At 45.2% G+C, this 22,033-nt stretch overlaps 1 protein-coding gene across 4 annotated transcripts in view; it reads left to right on the top strand.

The window, feature by feature from the left end:
* Positions 1-22,033, top strand: part of bchs (WD repeat and FYVE domain containing 3 bchs) — a 748,678-nt gene that overhangs the window by 558,656 nt on the left and 167,989 nt on the right. For all 4 annotated transcript variants that reach the window (XM_068389148.1, XM_068389155.1, XM_068389143.1 and 1 more), the window contains one exon: positions 21,595-21,786. In XM_068389148.1, coding sequence (XP_068245249.1) covers positions 21,595-21,786 — 192 coding nt within the window. The remainder of the gene's footprint in view (positions 1-21,594; positions 21,787-22,033) is intronic.

Here is a 22,033-nt window from a genome sequence, read left to right as displayed (position 1 = left end):
TCTTTAAAGGAGAAACTTCGGACAGCGACCTGTCACTGTAACAACTAAGAGCGAAAATCACCTACTTCATTCGCAGAGCGGATCCTGACAGTTCACCCGCCGGTCACGATCCTAGAAAAGTTGCATTGTCTCTGAATTTCTTTCAGAGTATGGACTTCGAAAGTCTTAAGAGTTTCACAGGCTGGAAATCCTCGCGTGTTTTCTTCAAACATTATGCGAAACAAGTGCACGAAGTCAAATATTTGTGGTAGCCGCAGGTAGTGTTATGAAACCTGCACCTAACTCTGCATAGAACAGTGAGTTACTTGGGACTCTAACTCCTCGGGTGCCTATGTTGACCCTTGCGTGATACATAGTGATTTCAAAAACACTTAGTGCTTTTTCATAGACTGTTCTTCTCCCAGGTGAAATGTCATAGTCGTCACATGAGTGCCGCATGCCTAGAGCACGATGTGTTTTATTTTAATAGACTGACGTTCCTCTGGAACGAGTGCCTACTAATAATTTGAAATTCCCTTTCAGATTCAAGAGCAAGTCTTTCATGACTATGTACATTATAATTTATTGTAAATAACTTTTACAATTTTATTGCATTTCCTTAACATGTTCTGCAATGGTGAAATAAAATTTCTATTTTATTACTTGTGCATCTCAATCCGCTCCTACTTATACTATGAAATACATGACTGTCATAGTTCTATTATCCCCTTCCTCTTATGTCGATGAAGATGACTAAGGGTTCAACCCTTATCATATACTCACTTCTGCAATGTAATATTCCTACTCGAATACTTACTTACATCATACCTTAGAGACCAGACGACTCTATTCACATACAGTGCCTAACCACCACTTGTCTGCCTTTGTGAATGTTCCTATATGAATGCCAACCATTCAGTCTTGTCTCCGAGTTCTTCATGTTCTCCCAGCAAGGTGAGTAGCCCTTCGATGACCACTTTGATCTTCGGCATGGTCCGTTGGGACTTCGCTGCCAGGGGGGGCAGGAAGTTTCTTCCCATCGGTTCTCTTATTGAGGTTACTATGCTTATCCTGTCAAAGCCCTAGGCACTTACACTACAAGGGGAAAATCTACCACGATACATTGATTCTCTGGTACTTTTCCATCAGGACGCCATGGCTTGAGCCCAAAAAACGGATTTTGAGCGAAGCGAAAAATCTATTTTTGGGTGAGATAGCCATGGCGTCCTGATGGACCCTCCCTGCTACTTCGTTCAGTTTGTCAGGTCCCACCCTGCTCTGCTGTATCATGGTGATCGGCAAGCAACTGGCTTCAGGATGAGGACGGACATGACGTCATTTAGCAATGGCGCCCGTTTGTTTACGTCTCGAGTACCAAAAGTAGCCACGGACGAGATTAGCTGTGGAACAGCTCCCCAGCTATTCTCTGTCCCTCCATATCGAAGTGTTAACTCTGTATGGGGTGCAGATAGCTATGTGGCGCGTTAATACATGCGTCCCCTGTTGATATACGATGTCTTAAAGGGAAACCTTTAGGATACTCGCTCCAGAAGTTAGAATTCTGTGATAACCTGTGGTTAAATTCTCTGGGAATATCTTAGTAGTTATATACCCAAGGAAGCTACCAAAAAGGATCCTTCCATCAGGACGCCATGGCTATCTCACCCAAAAATAGATTTTTCGCTTCGCTCAAAATCCGTTTTTTGAAAGGGGAAAATTGATGAGTGCCACTCTCAGACTGAAGAAAAGCTCTTTTAACAAGACTTTTCTTTATAATTTCTGTACATGAAATAGTCTAACAACACTGTGTACTATGTACACACGGCACTAGTGGTATCCGTATAATTTCACACCTGAGATTCTGAACAGATTTGGTGTTACCATGACAACACTTATTCAAAGGGAGGTCAAACGAAAAATGCTGACCCCTTCTCCTTTTAATTGATAGTCCCAACCAATTTACTGTTCATCACAGAGCTAGACGACAGGGTCCAAAATAGCACCCGCCGCCACCACATAATGCTTCAATCCATAGACTTGCTCAGCATAGTGTCTGTAAGACACACTGGACAACCTCCGATCAGTAAATGAGCGAAGAGGCTGAAGTCCACACACTGAAAGGTTCAGTGATGAAGCCACTTTTCTCGGATCTCTATCTGCAGGAGCACTATCAGGATCCGCTCCGCGAATAAGGTAGGTGAGCTTCGCCCTCAGTTATAGGGATAGTTTGATCCAAAGTTTTCTCCTGTAAAGAGCTGTTTCTCCTGAAGTCTGAAGTTCTATGAAGATAGACCTTAGACACTCTAGCAGACCTAGAGAGACATCTTCCTTCAGAGGGCAGATTCTCCAGGAACCCCACCTCTTAGTGGGCAGGTCATCCTTAGTGAGAAAGGTTGGATCAGGAAAGAGATGAAGTTCTCCCACTTAATGTGGCCCTCATCCCCAGATAGGGCCACTATTTCACTAACTCTAGCCCCAGAAGCTATAGCAAACCGAAAAATAACCTTTTAGGTTAGATCCTTGAGGGAACAATCCTCATTGTTCACAGGTGAGGCATAATGTAGGACCTTGTCCAAAGACCATGAGATGGGCTTTAGTGGCGCTGCAGGCCTAAGCCTGCACATGTTTTTGGAATCTTATTAAAGATTTCATTTGTCAGATCCATTTAAAGGGTATATAGAAGAGGTCTAGTCGGGGCTGACTTGCACGTAGATATTGGTCCATGGATCCAAAGATCCAATCAAGCGACCTCTCTCACAAAGTCGGCCCTACCCTTGGTGCTTACTCAAGGGTTTATATGGGGACAAGGCTGAAGAACTAGACTTCTCATAGTATCCAAGGATACACTGCCTCCTTTCTCAAAGGCCACCGTGCTGTTGGCCGCCAGACCTTGAATATAGGGGTGGACAGAGAAGGACAGGCAGAAGATCATGAGATTGTTTTCAGTCCCTATTGCTTTACAAAGCAACTTACTTTTCCCAAGAAGACTCGTATTGTCTTCTAGTTGACTAGACTTGTATTCTTCAAGGAATTCTATTTTGCCTTTTGAGATCCCAGTCTTTTTCCTAACCGTTAAGGGCAAGGAATTTATAAGATGAAGGGATCAGGTGTACTGTGATAAATCGAAGGCAGAAAACTTCTGAACCTCCTGGATAATCCTAGGTGCATAACTAAGACCAGCCTCAGCCTCAGTTCCTTCATTACAGGGAACAGGGTGTTCTTGGGCTACCTGGGAGCCAACAGAGCCCCTCTTCCCTGGAAGGGTCTCAGCATGTAGAGGGCCTTCCGGAGGAAATTTGATGGGCTGAACAGGAATTTCTAAGTCCATCACTTCTATTCTAGAGACATAATGTCTGTTACCTCCACTAGAAGATCCTCGTATGGGGCTATATATCAAGATAGTATCTTGATGACGCTCGTGATGAAGAGAACGATCTGCAGCTCGGGGACTTGTTCCCCGCTGGGAGGGAATGGGTCTGCGTCCGTGTACCATTCCAACTCTATCGGGTTGAACCCGAGAAGAGCATCCGCTGTCACCTTGTGGATCATTTATAAAAGAGCTGCTGATAGGCGCCATTCCCTTAAGGAAGGGATGGCTAACATTCCCCTAATGAAATGCAATGTCCCTTATCCTTGACAGTTTCGACGCCTCATTATTGCTTCGATGCCCCAGATCAGCCTGAGGTGGTCTGATCTATGTGGAGAGTTTCTCCAACCATTACAGGGCTAAAATGGCCTACGGGCCTTTGACCTTTGGTCATTGTAGGGTAAGCGAAGAGGGAATGACCATCATTGGTCCTATTAGATCTCTTCGAGTGTTTGATGCGTATCTTCTTCAGCCTCTTAACGCATCTTACAGCTGTGCACATAGCACTGGGTCTGTCATTATCGTGAACTGGAGAGAGTTCAAAACTCCTCCCTGTTAGCGTCATGGAATCCTGACTGATTACAATAGTCTCTTGACAGACCTTGCGATCTCCTTTTACATCCCCAAGGGAAAGGAGCGTTAGGGTGACCACAGGTTTCAATGATTTTTTAAAAACATTGAAGCCCCTGAGCTGGATCATCTCCATGGATGCTCATAGACAGTCATTTCGGGTGCTGCCCACCCCAGCCTGTCGTCCAGGGCCATTGTTGCCTGAACTCTTTCTAGGCTTGGTTTCGCTTGACTCTGTCTGCTAATTCCGTGAAGATCCTAGGACTGAATCTAGTCCGACGAGAATCTTGTCTAGGATATATGTTATCTTCTGTAACTTGGATCCTAGGTAGGAGGGGAGGGGGTGACTGACTGGAAGTTGCTAATAGGCATCTTTCAGGTCTGGCCAGACTGTCAACACCCCTTACTGAATAAGGTTCTTATGTTCAGAAGGATTAACATTCTGAACTTGCTGTTTTATTGGAACTTGTTGAGTGGCGCCAAGTCCAGAATGACTTGAAGTTTTCTTGAGTCCTTCACGTGAACACTAAACAGCCTTCCTTGGAAATCGATGGACTCTACCTTTACCGCTAGTATGCTCTAGAGCTCTAAGGTACACCCTTCCAGGGGATTTGGAATGTAGGAAGAGTTGAGGAAAGGATGGTGGAAGTATGTCCATTTCCATTCTAGTCTCATCTTGGTCAGGCCTTGGACCCAAGGATCAAAGGTCCAGCGATCCAGGAGGAACTTCCCTCCTACCAGAAGTGTCTGTTTGCTTCGCATGATCAGAAGGTGTACATATCTGACCGTCTGTGGAACAACGGTCATTGTAACTGTGGGATGCTGTTTAACATCCCAAGGAGAACTAAGAAACCTTCCCGTCCTCCTTTTAGGTCATACATGACCGTTTGTCTATATCAGCTTCTCAGTGTTTCACTGTAATAGAAGATTCCTTTCTATTGTATAAATCTTAGGATAAGTACGTTGGAAAAGAATAGGAGAGACACATACGTGTGAATCCTTCCAGCCAACTGCTGCGGCCCTCCTAATTATTGATTCTAGGGCATCCCCTTTTAAGAAGGGCCTGATGGAAGATTCTAGCCCATAAGGATAGAGTAGCGTAAGCAGCGCCTACATCCAGGGAATTAATAATGAGAATCAAAGAGGCTGATGAAGAGTCAGCGTAAGGAAAATAAAGGGGGGGGGGGGAGTGTATCCCCCAAATCATGTAGGCCTCAGCAAGAGATTGTGCTCAGAAGCACAGCGTACTGGAAAACCATTCTATTGTCTGGTTATGTACCAAAGATTTCTGTCTTTGATATGGTCCTATACTACAGATGTATAGGGTATTGTATACACCTATACAACTGGCATATTACTGTCAAGGCTAGTACTTGGGGGTAAGTTAACTGGCACGGTACTTCAGTACCCATATGGCTTGCAGTTCTCCAGCATGTCAGTGACTTGTCGGCTGTCAGCGGGTCGCTGACAGAAGTCACACCATCCTAGCCAGTATTCGATGTGACTGGTTAGTGGTGAAAACTATACACATAGTCAGCAGCCCTCTGAACCATTGACGACCCCTCTGGCTTTCGGCAGTCTGCCGGTTATCGGCGGGCTGCCGATTAAAGGCATACCAACTCAGCTATTGACTGGGTGGTGACCAAGGGCACACACTGCCGGCTCTCGGCGGCGGAGTCAGATGTGACAGTGAATCAATGACTGCCGTTGTTGTTATCACTACAAGGTGTGGCCTGATTGTCATGTCTCTGCCTGGTGTTTGCCAGTCGGGGGTTCGAGTCTTGCTCAGATTCATTAGTGCCGTTAGTATCTGCAACCTTACCATCCTTATGAGGTAAGGTTGGGGGGTTTGGGGGAGCTTGAAGACCTTAAAAACCTTTAAAAGGAACACTAAATTGCCAGTTATCGCAATGAATAAGTGAAATCTTCAGTCAAATTCCCGTAGAGTTTCCGAAATTTTGCGAGTTCGCAACTGAACCGCATTTTTGTGATAACTTCTGAAACCAAACCAACCGTAGTTCGACAGCTTGAGACTGCCATCGTGTGTGCACTGGGTACCCCCATCCTCACCTCCTCTCCTCGAACTGGAGTGGAGAAAGGAGGGATAGGGGACAGGAAGTCCTTTAGGAAGCTGTAAAATAGGTAGGTATGGTTTCGGAGAGATTTTAGAAATCTCACACCCAAATGTGTAAATGTTAAGCTGTATAACAGATTCTATTAACATGGGTTTTTCGAGACTTTCGACAGGAAGGTCTGGCCTACTTACAGGTCAGAGGGTCTCAGACGGGGTTGGGGATTTGGAAATAATATTGCTGGGGGCATGAACCTACATGTATTATGTCCGTGAAAATACTCACTCTTATAACTGCAAAAGACTGCGATGCATCATCTGGTGTCCCTCCTGTAAGGAAAGGAGAACAGAAATGAGTATTCAATTGATTATCACAGTGATAAACAATTTGCAAAAATCATCTTTTGACAAAAATAGCTTAGGACAGAAAGCTATAAAGAGATAGCAGGAGACACATACCAGTGTATCCCCTGCGAGCCAATGCTGTTACCTCCCCTCAGTATTAAGATAAGGGAATTCCTCCAACTGGGGAATTCCCGGTAAAAAGGGGGTCGAACACCTAGGTTTTAAGGAAATGTACAAAGCATTGTCCCCCCTTATGCTTAACACTGTGAGGTAAGGAGGACTGATTTCACAATCAGAGTATCGAAGGAATGCCATTCTTTCGATATAGGAGCGGTACCAGCAGAAGCTCGCACAAGGATACCCAAGATATGTTGATTAGAAAAGATAAAAGACATATATTTGTGTATCCCAACCAATCTATTTGCTGTGACCTCCCTTACAATATTAAATCAGGGAGTTTCCTGATCAGGGAAACTCAGGAATAAGGGCTCTCCCCTTTAAGGGTTAAAGTGTCACACCACCAGCCCTTTACGAAATTTAATATTGTAGAGTAAATGGAAACTGATTTCAAATCAGAATATTGACGAAATATAATTCTATCAATATAGGATTGGGTTCAGCAAATACCTGGGCAGGGATACCCAAGATATATTGGAAATAACTACTAGTATAATATATACGTTAGTTTCCATCTGCCGTATATACTATACTGCAAATATACTGACTACCTGTATAGACATATACTGTAGTTCAGTCGGCATGTTGTCGGACTAGCTAGCTCTTGCCGGAGCATCTAGCATGCTAGTTGAGAGAGAGAGAGAGAGAGAGAGAGAGAGAGAGAGAGAGAGAGAGAGAGAGAGAGAGAGAGAGAGAGAGAGAGAGAAGGCTATCTATTACTGTGTATGTATACAGTAATAAAGGATGTAAAAGTTTAATTTTACTGACTTTCTCCGAAAAGAAGGTTCAAATGGAAGGGGAGAATGTAACATTCAGGCTTCCATCTAGCCACAGTACTATGTATAGACATATACCGTAGTTCAGCCGGCTTGTTGCCAGATTAGCTAGCTCTTGCCGGAGCATCTAGCATGCTAGTTAAGAGAGAGAGAGAGAGAAAGCATGGAGTGAAGGCTATCTATTACTGTGTATGAATACAGTAATAAAGGATGTAAAAGTCTAATTTTACTGCCTTTCTCTGAAAAGAAGGTTCAAATGGAAGGGGAGACTGTAACATTCAGGCTTCCATCTAGCCACAGTATTATTGCTGGCTTACCACTGTAGGCCAGCCTCCGGCATCACTAGTACAGTCGGCATGCTACCGACTGAGTCAGTACCTATCTGTGCCGGTCTACTGCCGGCCAGAGCAACACGCCGACAACAGAAGTTGTGTCCAGCAGTTCAAGGGAGAACTGGAGAACCTTGGTGACAAAAGGGACCTCCCACTCACAGCCGTCATGGCCGCCGGAAGCCGTCAGTCGCTGACAGCCGTCAGCTGAGGAGAGGGGGTCTGGCCAGCTCCGGCAACCCACCGGCAATGGTAAGGTTGCAGGACGCCGGCTCAGTAAAGACAATGGCTCGGCCATCGTAAAAGAACAGGGGGGGGTCCTATATGAGGTATGAGAGGGGCCGGCAATGTTGCCGGACCTACACACCTTCAAGAAACTATGTTCAGTACCGACACAACCCCAAACGGCAGGAGAATCTTCTATTCTCCAGCTTATTAGGTGCTAATACAGTTAAGGGGACGGCAGTCCATGCCGTTCCTCTCAACAGGGGAGAAACAGAGTTCCAATGCCGGCGCCATCCTAGGCCACAAGAGTATACTACTTTACAGCCTAGGGTCTGCGAGCATAGGACCAGTCTACTAGACCACAGGGAGAAGGTGGCGGCATCATGCAACCACTTCAGGTGTAATCTAGGGAGGGCTAGCCTCCTATGCCGGCAGCTCAACCGGCAGGGGAATGCAATCACTCCGCCGACCGACTGCCGACAAAAGACTAAATACTCTGAGGTTCTGATCGAATCTCAAAACTTGCCGTCTGCTGTTAAGGGATGAGACAGAAAAACTCTAGACTAGTCATGCCTGAATTCGAAATTCAAGGCCGACGCAGAGAGTTGTAGCCTAAGGCTACTCTCAGAGGGAAGAGAGATTACCCATAAATCTCTATTCGAGACTAGTAACGGCTAATATAATTCCAGGAGATATCAATCTCCAATGAATGACAACCGGAACACAAGGGTAACCGGGGAAATGTCGAAAGTATATGTTGTCTAGGTTGGGTTACCTAGACAAGGCGAGATCTCGGTTACCTAAAATCACCAAAACTCTGACATATACGATCGACACAGAAAAAGGGAAAAATTATGCATATAAATATCTTTACAATATAAAATGTCTAAATAGCTTTCATAATAACAATTAATGCTATTTAAACCGGGAATGTCGTTCTGCTAACTAAATAACACATGCCCAATGAACGACGGCGCCTATGGCGACACCGGTGACCGGCGCAGATGCAAACACAATAATTACACTAATTCCATTGTGAGGCTGGAACTAAAATACATATTGTAAAGAATAAATAATCAACTTTCTGGATGGAGAAAGAAGCCGTAGAAAGCATACAGATTGCTAGAAATCGATCGAAAATGTCAGATCAATAGGGATCACCACCATAGCGAGTCGCTACAAATAAAGGAATGACCGCCAGAGGGAGTTGGCGCGGTTGTGATACGACAGTAGTAGGGGAACCAGGGTAACCTCTATTGCGGCTACCCTTCTAATTCTGCCATGTATCCCCCTCGAAGTGTAAAGGCTATTCGGGGTGCAGATTTCCATGTGGCGTGTCAAGAATACGTCCCCTGATTATATACAATACCCTTGAGAGTAATCTCAAGGGTACTCGTGCCAGAAGTTAGAATTCTGTGAAACCTTTGGTTTGATTCTCTGGGAATATCACTGTAGTCATATATATCCTTAGGAAGCTACTAAAGGAACCTTCCATCAAGAAGTCATGGCTTGAGCCCAAAAATTATATCAGGCATGAAAGTAAACTAAAGCGCCTAGGCTAGCATGCCTAGGCGACTAGGCTAGCATCTCTATCATCATAAAATCGGCTACAGTACCTACACTCGGCGAAATTAAAGAATACTATCGGCTTAATATAACTAATTCCTAGCAATGAACACTAAATAACTAATACTGATAATTAGTTAAGAAACCGGGACAGTCGTTCTGGCTAACTAAATAAAGCATGCGATGCGAACGACAACATCAGGGACGTCTCCAGTTAGGCAATAACTCCGCCACAAAACAGTATTTTTTGATAGAAAAGCGTTACTTTACGGCCAGAGCTAATTTATACAGTATAAGATTGCGACATGGCTGCAGTAAATAGCGAAACAACTGGGAAAAACACCTGGTCAAACACGCTACTACAAAAGGAATGGAGTTGGCGGGCGGTGATGACTTCAGCCAAGATGGCGTCGCATATGACGTCATCCGAGTACCCATAACAGTAACGGAGGAGGAGAACTTTGTAACGGCTCCTCTTATATCTTGCCACTAATTCCCCCCCCCCGAAGCGTAAATAGCTATGTGGCGTGTCAAGAATACGTCCCCTGTTATTATGCGATATCCTAAAGGACAACCTTAAGGGTACTCGCACCAGAAGTTAGAATTCTGGAAACCTTTAGTTTAATTCTCTGGGAATATCCACTGTAGTCATATATACCCTTAGGAAGCTACTAAAGGAACCTTCCATCAGGACGACATGGCCTGAGCCCAAAAATATATATAACGAAATCTATTTTTTGGTGAGATAGCCATGTCGTCCTGATGGAAGGTTCCTTCAGTAGCTTCCTTAGAGTATATTTGACTACAGTAGATATTCCCAGAGAATTAAACTATAGGTTTCACAGAATTATAACTTCTGGCGTGAGTACCCATAAGGTTTCCCTTAATCGTATAATAACGGGACGTATGCTTGACACGCCACATAGCTATCTGCAACCCACATAGCGTTTACGCTTCGAGGGGGAAGTGTGGCAAGTTATGGGAGGAGCCGTTACTAAGTTCTCCTCCTTCGTTACTGTTACAGTACTCGGTGACGTCATAACCGCCGCCATCTTGGTTGACGTCACCGTTGCGCGCCTTCCTCATTCCTTCCGGCGTCTAGGCCAGCCTCCATGATACAATAAGTTTGGGAGGGGCCTGTCAAGGCCTGAATAGAGAACAAGGGTGGGTCCATCAGGACGACATGGCTATCTCACCCAAAAATAGATTTTTCGCTTCGCTCAAAATCCGTTTTTTTGGGCTCAGGCCATGTCGTCCTGATGGAAGTGTACCAGAGAATTAATGTATCGTGGATTTTTTCCCTTTTGTAGTGCCTTCGACTTCTAGACAATATTCCTTTGGTCTGATGACCACAGAGACCTGTGACATTTCCGTTACGTCACTTCAGAGAAACATGTACTATGATCCCGCTTCCTGCCCCCCGGCAGGGAAGAGTCCTATTGGACGCAAGGAAAATCTTGAAGTTACTTGATAGAGGAACTCACCTAGCATCAGAGATACCTGTCGGTCTCAGGGCCAGATAGAAGAAGGTAAGTACAACGTGTTGGAACGAATTACCCTAGTCTAGATGAGTTTGTATCAATGAGGAACAATAGTATAATCATTGTTCAGAGCATCATTCATATCATGAGGGAAGTAAAACTCTCAAACAGTATTTTATTTCCAAAATGAGGGTGAAATAAGATGCACAAGTAAAGCAAATTCTATTTTTATTTAGTCAAAATAAGAATTAGCATACAACAGGTAATAAATATAAATTGTAATGGAATGCAATCAGTAACATAGGCTTAAGACATTAAATAGAAAAATGGGTGTGGAATCTGAAAAGGAAAAACTTGCCATTACACACATTAGTCTTTCTAGAATGTCTTATATACACCATGTTATGAACATGTGGCACACATGTTTTAGTCTATGTGACTTCACCTTTGTATAAGAACAGTCCGTAGTGTCACGAGGTGGCACTAATTTCACTATGTTGCGCACTAGGGTCAACACAGACACCCTTAGAGTTAGAGTCCCGAATAACTCACTGTTCTACACAGCACTAAGCAGCAGGTTTTAGCACACTATCTGTAGCTACCACAAATCTCTTCAGTTCATGTACCTGCTTCGCGTAGTGTTTGAAAAACACTCTTGAAGACTTCCAGCCTGTGAAAGAGCGAAGACTTTCGAAGTCCATTGACTGGAAGAAGTTCAAAGAAGAGGCGACTTTTCTGGGATCGTGACCTGCGGGTGTACTGTCAGGATCCGCTCTGCGAATAAAGTAGGTGATCTTCGCCCTTAGTTGTTTGAGTGACAAGTTGGACCCCAATGTTTCCCCTTTAAAGAGCTGTCCTCCGCCAAAGTCTGAAGTTCTTCGAAGATAGACCTTTAGACTCTCCACTGGACACAGAGAGACATCTTCCTTCAGAGGGCAGATTCTCCAGGGGCCCCACCTTGTAGTGGGTAGCTCGTTCTTGGCGAGAAACGTTGGGTCAGGAAAGAGGGTAAGCTCGCCTGTTTCTGCAAACTGGATCTGCCCTCTTCTCTTGATAATGCCACAATTTCACTGACTCGGGCTCCTGAGGCGAGAGCAAATAGGAAAATTACTTTTTGAGTCAAATCTTTCAGAGGGCTAGTTTCATTGTCCAAACTTGAGGCAAAGTGTAGCACCTTGTCAAGAGACCAGGAAATGGGTCTCGGTGGGGGTGCGGGTCTGAGTCTAGCACATGCCTTTGGCAGCTTGTTACAGATGTCATTGGACAGGTCTATCTAGAGGGCATAGAGTAATGGTCTCGTCAAGGCCGATTTGCAGGTGAAAATCGTGTTGGCTGCCAAGCCTTGTCCATGAAGCTGAATGAAGAAGGACAAACAGAAATCCATTGAGATTTCCGTAGGATTTTTAGCCTTGACAAAGGACACCCACTTCCAGGCTGACTCATATTGCCTTCTGGTAGATTTTGTTTTGTATTCCTCTAAGAAGTCTAAGCATTTCTTCGAGATCCCAAACCTCTTCTTGACGGCTAGGGAGAGAAAATCATGAGAGGAAGGTCTCGGGTTTTCCTTGATGAAGCGAAGACAGTCGACTTCTGAACTTGCTGGGATAGAACTGGGTCCGGCAGGGGAATTAGCTTGGGTTGTAATTCCAGGATTATTGGGAACTAGTTGCTCCGGGGCCACTTGGGTGCCACAAGGGTCGCTGTTCCTCGGAAGGATCTCAACTTGGTGAGGACTCAGCAGAAGATTGGATGGAGGGAACAGGTAAATCTTAGTTCATCTGTTCCAATCCAGGGACATAGCGTCCGCTGCTTCCGCTCGGGGGTCCTCGTATGGGGCCACATAGCGAGGAAGTTGTTTGTTGTCGCTCGTTGCGAAGAGGTCGATCTGCAGTTCCGGGACTTGATGGGAGATAAAGGAGAATGAGTCTGCGTCTAGGGACCATTCTGACTCTATCGGAGTTGTCCTGGATAGAGCATCCGCCGTAACGTTGCGGAATCCTTGTAGGTGAACTGCTGAGAGGTGCCATCTTTTCTTGTCCGCCAATCGGAAGATGAGTAGCAACACTTGATTAAGTTGGGGCGATCTTGAGCCCTGACGATTGAGACATCTGACCACGACGTCGCTGTCCAGAGTCAGAAGGATGTGGACTGAGGGACGTGGAGACGGCCTCTTCAGAGTGAGAAGGACCACCATGGCCTCTAAGATGTTGATGTGAAACATCTTGAATAGGGGAGACCATGTTCCTTGAATTTGTCGTTGGTGGGAGTGACCCCCCCATCTTTCTAGCGATGCATCCGTGTGGATAACGACCAATGGAGGCTGTGGTTGAAGAGGTACCGATCTTTTCAGGTTCTTTGCCTCTGACCATGGCTTTAGGAGTGATCGAAGCCTGGTCGGCAGAGGTCTCTTCAGATCTCTTCGAGCGATTGATGCGTATCCTCTCCAAACTCCCGATGCATCCTTTAGCTTTGCTGGCAGCACTGGGTCTGTCACTGAAGCGAACTGAAGGGAGCCGAGCACCCGTTCCTGTTGTGGTCTTGAAATCCGTTTGGATTTTAGGAGTCTCTTGACAAATCCCGCTATTTTCTTTCTTTTCTTCAAAGGAATGGAAAGACGGTGTGACTGAAGGTCCCAATGGATTCCTAGCCATTGAAACTTCTGAGCTGGAGAAAGTCAAGACTTTTTGGTGTTGATCTTGAAGCCCAAATGTTCCAAGAATTGGATCACCTTTGTGGAAGCTTGCAGGCATTCTTCTATGGATGCTGCCCACACCAGCCAATCGTCCAGTTAAGCCATCACCTGGACGCCTTGTAAGCGTAGCTGTTGGATGATCGTCTCTGCGAGCTTCATGAATATCCTTGGGGCTATGTTTAGCCCGAAGGGCATGGCTCTGAAAGCATACTGTCTTCTTTGAAGCCTGAATCCTGGGTAGGAGGAGGTCTGGCGATTCATTGGGCTGTGCCAGTAGGCGTCCGCCATGTCTATCGAGACTGTGTAAGCCTTTTGAGGTAGCAGTGCTCTTATGTGCTGAAGAGTCAGCATTTTGAACTTGTTGTTCACTATTAACTTGTTGTTCACTATTAACTTGTTGAGAGGGGACAAGTCCAGAATGACTCTGAGTTTGTCGGAGTCCTTCTTGGGAACACAGAATAGTCTTCCTTGGAACCTGGTGGACTTTACCCTCTTGATCACCTTCTTGTTCAAGAGTTCTTGGACGTATTCTTCCAGGACGGGGGTGGAGTGTTGGAAGAATTGGTGGAAAGCTGGGGTGGTGTCATCCAGCTCCACCCTAGTCCGTTCTTGATGATGCTGTGAGCCCAAGAATCGAACGTCCAACGATCCTGGAAGAGGCGCAGTCTTCCTCCCACCGGATGCATCTCATTGCTTCGGGTTTCCCGAGGGTTTACCACCTCGGCCGCTTGCTCCCCGTCCTCCTCTCCCTCTGGAGGGACATCTAGAGGAGTCTCTGCCGGTGCCTCTACCTTTGTGACGAAAGGTAGTCGACTGCCTTTCGTAGGCTGGCGTGAAGGCTGGAGACTGGGCCACCACGGGCTGGGGTACCAACTGAAAGGTTTGTTAGGGCTGAGCCACCAACTGGGGAGCAGCGGGTGCCGGAAACTGGCGCTTAGCCTGACGCTGCTGAGGTCTGGGCTTGTTGGTCTTCTTCTTAGGTTGGGGGCCCTCATCCTGAGAAGATTTCCTCTTCTTCGACATGGCCCACTTATGGAGAAGGTTCCGGTTCTCCGTGGTGGCTTTGTCCACGATCTCTTTCACGAGGTCGTTAGGGAAGAGATCTTTCCCCCAGATGTTGGAGGAAATCAGTTTCCGGGGTTCGTGTTTTACGGTGGCATCCACAAACACGAACTCTCTGCATGCTCTCCGGGCCCTGATGAAGCTATAGAAATCCTTCGTCAGGGTGGCAAGGTGAGTCTTAGCCAGGACCATGTGAAGCCTGGAGTCCGTGTGTCCCCAGCCATCGTCTCCATCTGGACCTGAAGGGAGAGGGAGGCAGCCAACCTCTCTTTCGTGTCCAACTCCCGACGCAGAAGGTATTCGGAGAGTTTGGGGAGGTTCTCGTTGAACTGCCGTCCAGCGATTTCAGCCTCCAACTTTCCCACAGAGAAAGTTAACTGGATGACTTTCCAGTTCTTGCCATCGGGAGGGAGGGCGAGGGAGAGGGGCCTACATTCCTCCAATGTAGGGCAGGGTTTCCCTTCCTCCACCGCCTTCTACACTGCCAACAGGGATTTCTCTGCGAAGGGGAAGACCATGGTGTCAGGAGCAAGAAAAGACGGGTTTTTCTTGCTTAGGGCCGGCACCTTGGAGTTGGTGTAACCCTTACTCTTCAGGCAGCCGGCCAGAAGAGATTGAGCCTTTGCATGGTTGAAGACGATGACCTCCTTAGGCTCGGTTTCCTCCTTGGAAACTGGCTCGGACTTGAGACGGAAGTAACAGTTCGGATAAGCTTCAAAGCTAGGCGAAAACTCCAACTCTTTGCCTAACTAATCGTTGACAAAGATACGTCCGCTCGTGATCGGCATGTGTTCTGCATGCCTCCCTGGGTTCGTCACTGAGCATGGGGGGAAGATCCTTCACGGTGATCTTCCTCGGGGTCTGTTTCGATAGGCGTAGGATTTCCCTCTTGAAATCCTCGTCCCTCTGGCGAATCCTCTCGTCCAGGATTGCCACCAAGGCTTTGAGGTTATCCACGGAGGTGTCCACTCTTGCAGGTATAGGAGTGGAAGAGATAGAGGGGCCAGGTTCCGAAACAGCAACGGAAGTGATAGAGGTGGCAGGGGCGCCTTCACCTAAGGAGTCAGGAGCCTCCCTAGGCTCCTCCTCTTCTCGACCCTTGGCCATCAGGGTCCTTTCGGTGGTGTCCGACACTTCCAACATCCGTTCCACCTCGTCAAGATGGAAGTCTTGAAGTGCGTCCGATACGTCCGGTTGGACCGTCAGTTGGACGCAGGGGATCTCCGGTTTGGGGATGACAGCATCCGCAGATGCTTTGGGGAAGAGCAAAGCTCTCATCTTCTCACTAAGGAAATAGGGCCCCGTGACATTCTTCTGGAAACCACGCACCCATTTGCGTAGTTTCTCGTGAGCGATGTCCCTGGCCTCCGCAGACAGGGGGGACCTCGAACGCCTCGTTCAGCAGGTCCTTGCAGACGGTGCAGACCTGCGGGTCCCAATAGCGGAGAGTTCCTTGGGAAACGGAACAGCTGGCGTGGGTTCAGCACGCCAGGTGGCCATAGAAGTCCGGGCGCCGAACGCTGCAGAAAGCGCTCTCACACCGGATGTACTCCTCCTGTAAAGAAGAAAGGGGTACATGAGTCTACAGAAGTCTATATCATTGACTAAGTAATCTTAGATTAGTCTTAAAGTAATTTCAATTACAATATAAGATTCCTTTTCAAGTGTAAGCTTAGGATAGTTAAGCTGGAAATGAAGCAGAAAAGACACATACTTTGCATCCCGCCCAGTCAATTGCCGTGACCTCACACCACAACTAATTCTAGGGCCTTCAGCTTGTACTTCCTCCAGAGTATTAGCAATGGTGAGAGGGAGAGAGCTGAATTCGTTCAGCTTAAGGGAAAAGGAGAGTAGATTATCCCCAATTCAGGTAGGTCCCGGCAAGGGACTGCGCATGGATGCATAGAGTATGCTAGAAATATTTACTGCATAACTATACACCATAGTTTTCTGACTAGGGTATTTACTATACCATAGATGTACTGGCTATCGTATATAGCTATACAATAGACACTGCCGGCAGAGTAGAAGTGACAGTCCACTAAAGTAATATGATTAGGTGGCGGCGGCAGCACGCCGGCATGACGGAAGCACGCCGGGCGCCGGCGAATCTCCAGTTGAGGGGGAACCCCTCCCAGCCATCAGTCTATGTGGCGGAGAAAGGGCGAAACCTCAGGATGATGGCAGATCGCCGGCATGTCGGCGGCCCCCGGCAGTCGGCAGGCAACCGGCTTTAGGTACTCCGACCCTGACTTCAATCTATGAGACAGAGAGGATACCGGCAGTGTAGTGTGACAGTGGACCGGCACTGATTGAGATAGAGAGAAAGTATGGAGGAAGGGGGAGGGAAGGGCGGTAGCTCAGTACCCTAACCTCGTCTTCCACCGTAAGGAGGGTTCAAATGGAAGGGAGAGAATGGCAAGCTTCCATCCAGCCGCAACAGAGCCGGCAGTCGGCTACAGTTGCGGGTGGCGGCCCAAGGGAGGACCAAAGAACACTCTTAAGATAGTGAGATCTTCCGCCGGCAGACCGACCTGTCGTATGCTATCCCTTAGTTCAACTATATGCGGGAAGCCTAGCAGTTCGGACTAACCAACGAAAGGACCGGGCCGACCGCACAACCCGCCGGCACTCAGTCGAGTTGTAGGACGGTGGACAGGGGTGTGATGGCTAGGCCATCACCAAAGGACAGAGGGGGAGGGGAGAGGGTCCTGAGAAGGAGTGTAGGGGAAGGCGTGAGCTCTCACCGGCACTCTAGGAGGGGGTTCTGTTTCAGTACCGGCACTAACCTAGGTGTAGGAAGACTTCGTTCTCCAGCCTAGGGTAGGTTAGTACAGTGAAGAAGCGGCACGGATGTGCCGTCCTAAACTATAAAGAAACAGAATCCCAGGGCCTGCCTAACCTAGGCTAGGGGAACGTGTCCCGTAGTCCGGGGAAGGCAGGTGTAGGACAAGTCGCTAGGCCACAGGGAGGAAGGGTCGTAACCCTACCAGGTGTGGTCTAGGGGGAGGGGCAGAGGCCCCCCCCCCCAATTTTGTTGACGAGCGGAACCAAAAGGAGAGTTCATTCGCCTAATGGGGTAGCTGGGTGCAAACGACTGGTACTCTGAGGTTCTGTCCCAAACTCAAAGCTCATGAACTATGGCTACGGGTGGGGAAAGAAAATCCTAGCCTAAACTCACTTGAATACGATTCAAGGTAAGGAGGGCTAGGATGTAGCCTAAGCTACCTCAGAGGGAGGAGAGATTACTTTGGTACGAAGGTAACCGGGGAAATGAGAAAGTATACAAAAGCCCCAGGCGTTAGGTTATGGGCAAGTGAGTCGACTACCAAGATCATCGAAATCCCTTGTATACTTCCTAGAAGGAGGAAAAACATGTGCAATCACTGAATCTTATATGTATAAATGCCTAACATCTTTATTTCTTAAATTAACACTAGGAACACTTATTATGTCATGCATGAAAGTAAACTAAAACGCCTAGGCTATCGAGCCTAGGGGCTAGGCTAGCAAGCTAGCGTGTGAATTCAGCTACCTACACTCGCCGAAAACGAATACTATCGGCATAATATAACTAATTCCTAGCAATGAAGACTAAATAACTAATACTGATAATTAGTTATGAAACCAGGAAGGTTGTTCTGGCTAACTAAATAAAGCATGTTTGTTCATCTCTCAGCTTTTCATCAATCTTTCTCTCCAGTCTCTCTAGAATAAGCATACTATATATTTTCATAACAACTGATGTATGTGTTATGCCTCTGTAATCATTGCAATCAGTCAGGTCTCCTTTTTATTGCCATTTTCACCAACACTCCTAACTCCCATTCATCAGCTTCTGCCTCTTCGTGCCGTATTCTACAAAATAATCTTGTAAGTACTCTGGGTGCACTTCATTTTCGGCCAGTGTCATCTAGGCGATATTCCTTCGTATTCAGGGGCTTTCCATCGCTTTAGTGTTTTGTGGATAGCTTCAACTTCAAACACATTGAATTCATTCATGGGCACATTAACTTCTTCATCAGTTACAGGTATATCAATCTAATTATTCCCTTCATATCTCTTATTCATAACCTCAGAGTGTTCCATCCTACGTTGTCTTTGCATCTTCTGTTGTTATAACAGATCCATCTCTCTTTTTGATGGGTATATGCTTCTTCTTCTTTGCCCCCATAGAGATTTCATTAATAATTCTATGAGTGATTCTTACACCACAGCCACTTCCTGAATTCATAGCTTTTTCAGCCTCATCTGCTTTACTGTTTAAATATTCTCTCCAGTCATTCTTGGCTTTTCTTTTTACCTCGCTATTAATACTGGAATACTTAGCATGCTCTACCGTGTAATTTTCATTACTAACTCGAAAACTTTCAACTATCAATTTCTGTTTTTGTCTCCTTTTTATAGTATCCCAAGTATCATTTGATATCCATGGCTTTCTCCTTGTAACTGCGTGTCCCAAGACTTCAATATTAACTGACTGATATATGTTTGTAATATCACACCATTCTTCATTTATTGTCTACTCTTTGTCTCTTAAAGTCTCTAAGACTGCAAATCGATTCTTGCATTCAATTGCAAATGTTTCTCTGTGCTCTTCTTTTAAAAGTTTAGTTGTATCAAATTTATATATTCTATCTACCTTTCTGTTGGGTGCTTTCAATTTTAATTTCAGTGTGGCAATGAGGAGCTGGTGATCACTACCAATATCCGCCCCTCTATAGCTTCTTACATTTCTCATAATCCTCCTTCTGTCTTTATCAATGGCAGTGTGATCTATTTGATTTCTGTAATTGCCCCAAGGTTAAAGTCCATGTGTACTTAGGGATGTTCTTGTGTTGAAAAAGAGTACTTCCAATGAAAAGATTGTTTGCTGAACAGAAACTCATGAAATGTGTTCCATTTTCATTTGCAACTTTGCCAAGACCCTCGACGCCCATCACATTCTCTATCTCATGATTATTCCTTCCAACTTTAGCATTGAAGTCGCTAATCACAATTTTCATATCTCTCTCAGGGATCTCATCTATTACACTCTACAGTTTTCTTAGTATTCATCGTTCCTTTCTTCAGGGGAATTATTTGTTGAGGTATAGCAAACTATAATACTCTTGTTGCACTGCTGTGATTTGAACTTTGCCAGTAACAATCAACTATTTACAACTCCCCCCTCGGATAATGCCTTTTCTGCTCTTGGTGTCATCATCATTCATACCCCTTCTCTTCCAACTCCATCTGATCTTCCTGAGTAGATATATTTATTGCCTTAGTCTAAAGTTTCCTTACTAGTCCCCTTACAACGTGTTTCACTTAGGGCCAAGATATCCAAGCTATATTTCATAAATTCACTCTCCACTTGCTGTAACTTCCCAATCTGATTCATGGTTCTAACATTCCAATTACCTGTTTTCAATTTTCTTTAGTATCTATAAACCAGGAGATTCTTAGCACCCTGCTACACCAGTGACTGGGGGCCATTCTTTCATCTTCTCTTTCCATGAATGACTAAAATCCATAGAGGATTCATTGGCTATATACCTCAAAGGATAGCCAGTTCATTGTGATGTACAGTGCCTATCTGATTAAGGCAATTCCCTGCCAGGTCCATACTAATTCTAGTAAGATCAACCACTGGGTATCAGGAGTAACAGCCAAAGAGACAGTTTGTCCATCGCCTTAAACTCCATCCGTCACCCTGCTGCCAGTGACTTCATGGAGATTTAGGGGGCCATTTCCTCCACACCCAGAGCTCTCATTACTCCAAGTTGCTCATCCGTTTATACGAGTATAACAGTTTGCAAACGTGGATTGCTAAGATATACCACCTAGCACGGTAAAGATATACTGCATAGCACGGTAAGGCAAGCTATACCGCCTAGGACGGTAACTAAGATATACCGCCTAGCATGGTATACTGTATACTGTAAAGATATTTAGAAATTCGGAAAACATTCAATAAAAATTTATAAATGAAAACTTTTGATTCTTTGAAATATAAATATGAAAATTTAAGATAATTTTTTAAATACATAAATTGGTCTGCTTTGAACAAGAGATGGCGTTTCTGAGGAACCGACGTTGGTCCGGCAACAAAGAGTGGAATCGGGAGCTTCATGAAACTGTGAAGCCTTTTGAAAAAAAAAGTAATTTATGTATTTAGACAATGATCTTAAATTTTTGTATTTATATTTCATAGAATCTAAAGATTTTTATCAAAGGGTGATTAGGGATCTTTAAGAGAAAAATTTCAAGGGCATTAACCCAGCAGGATTATATTTAACAAGATATGTTGTGCCCTAGGGGTACAATGGTGACATATGGTGGCTACAAACAATCGGCAGGCATCCATATTTGCAGCAATAACCCTCAAGGGTTCCATCTGTCGAGACTTATTTTACAATCTTAGGTTTCTACCTTCCTGGTGAGGTCTGGCAGTCGTGTGGGGGAGCACACATGCGCAACCAAAGTAACTCATGTCATCCCTTTATTATGGCAATTTCCTGTAGTTACTCAGACCTCGTCACAGAGAGGAGTCTGCCCGTGAACCTTTCCTTAGTGTTGGGTAGGTTTTCTCTTATGAAAATAAATACAGTACTCATATGTAAAAGTTATTTGCCAAAGCATGCAAAGAAAACAAACATTAGTTTGTTACCAGAGGAGTATGTTAAGTAAGATTTTGCAAACTCATTTGGTTAAGCTAGGTACAGTATATGGTCAGTCTCTAAGGCATTGTAACTGTCCCGTGCCTCTGCCGTTCATGAGCAACCTTTAAATCTTTATGATTCAAAGGTAAGTATGGATTACATGTAATAGATATTTGTATATACATAATATCCTGTTTTTAATCTTATTAAAAATGTGTTTCTTTAATCATAAGTAAACAAATTAGATATTTCTTGTATGAATATCTAGATCTTTCCTGAAGAATTATCTGAATTATTAATTTATTTTCAGGGAGACATAGCAACTTGTGCTGGAACATGGTTATATGTTTGGAGTATAAATGGTACCCCCATAGCTTCTGTCAATACAGCATTGGGAGCTCATTCTCCGCTTCAACAAATCTTGTGTGTCTGTTTCTCAACAATGTATGAGTGGGATGCGGGTAATGTTATTATGACTGGATCTTCTGATGGTGTTGTGAGAGTGAGTATTTTCATAATTTTTTTAAGAAGAATGCTGATAACCATTAGTTTGCAGTAATTAATTTCCAGTAAAGATTAGTACCAAACATATGAAGGAAATTTAACAGAAGTATACAGTAATGCAGATTTCTTGTGCTCAATTTGTATTATGATAATATTTTTAGGCAGACGACCTTTTAGATAGGCTGCATCATCATCATTTAATTCGTATGAAGTCTTCTTAGTCTTTCTCATTATTGCTTTTTCTC

Source organism: Palaemon carinicauda, chromosome 1 (genome assembly GCF_036898095.1).
Source record: "Palaemon carinicauda isolate YSFRI2023 chromosome 1, ASM3689809v2, whole genome shotgun sequence".
In the NCBI taxonomy this organism is placed as follows: domain Eukaryota; kingdom Metazoa; phylum Arthropoda; class Malacostraca; order Decapoda; family Palaemonidae; genus Palaemon; species Palaemon carinicauda.
Note: the sequence above shows the minus strand (reverse complement) of the source record. Positions and strands in the feature narration are given on the sequence as shown.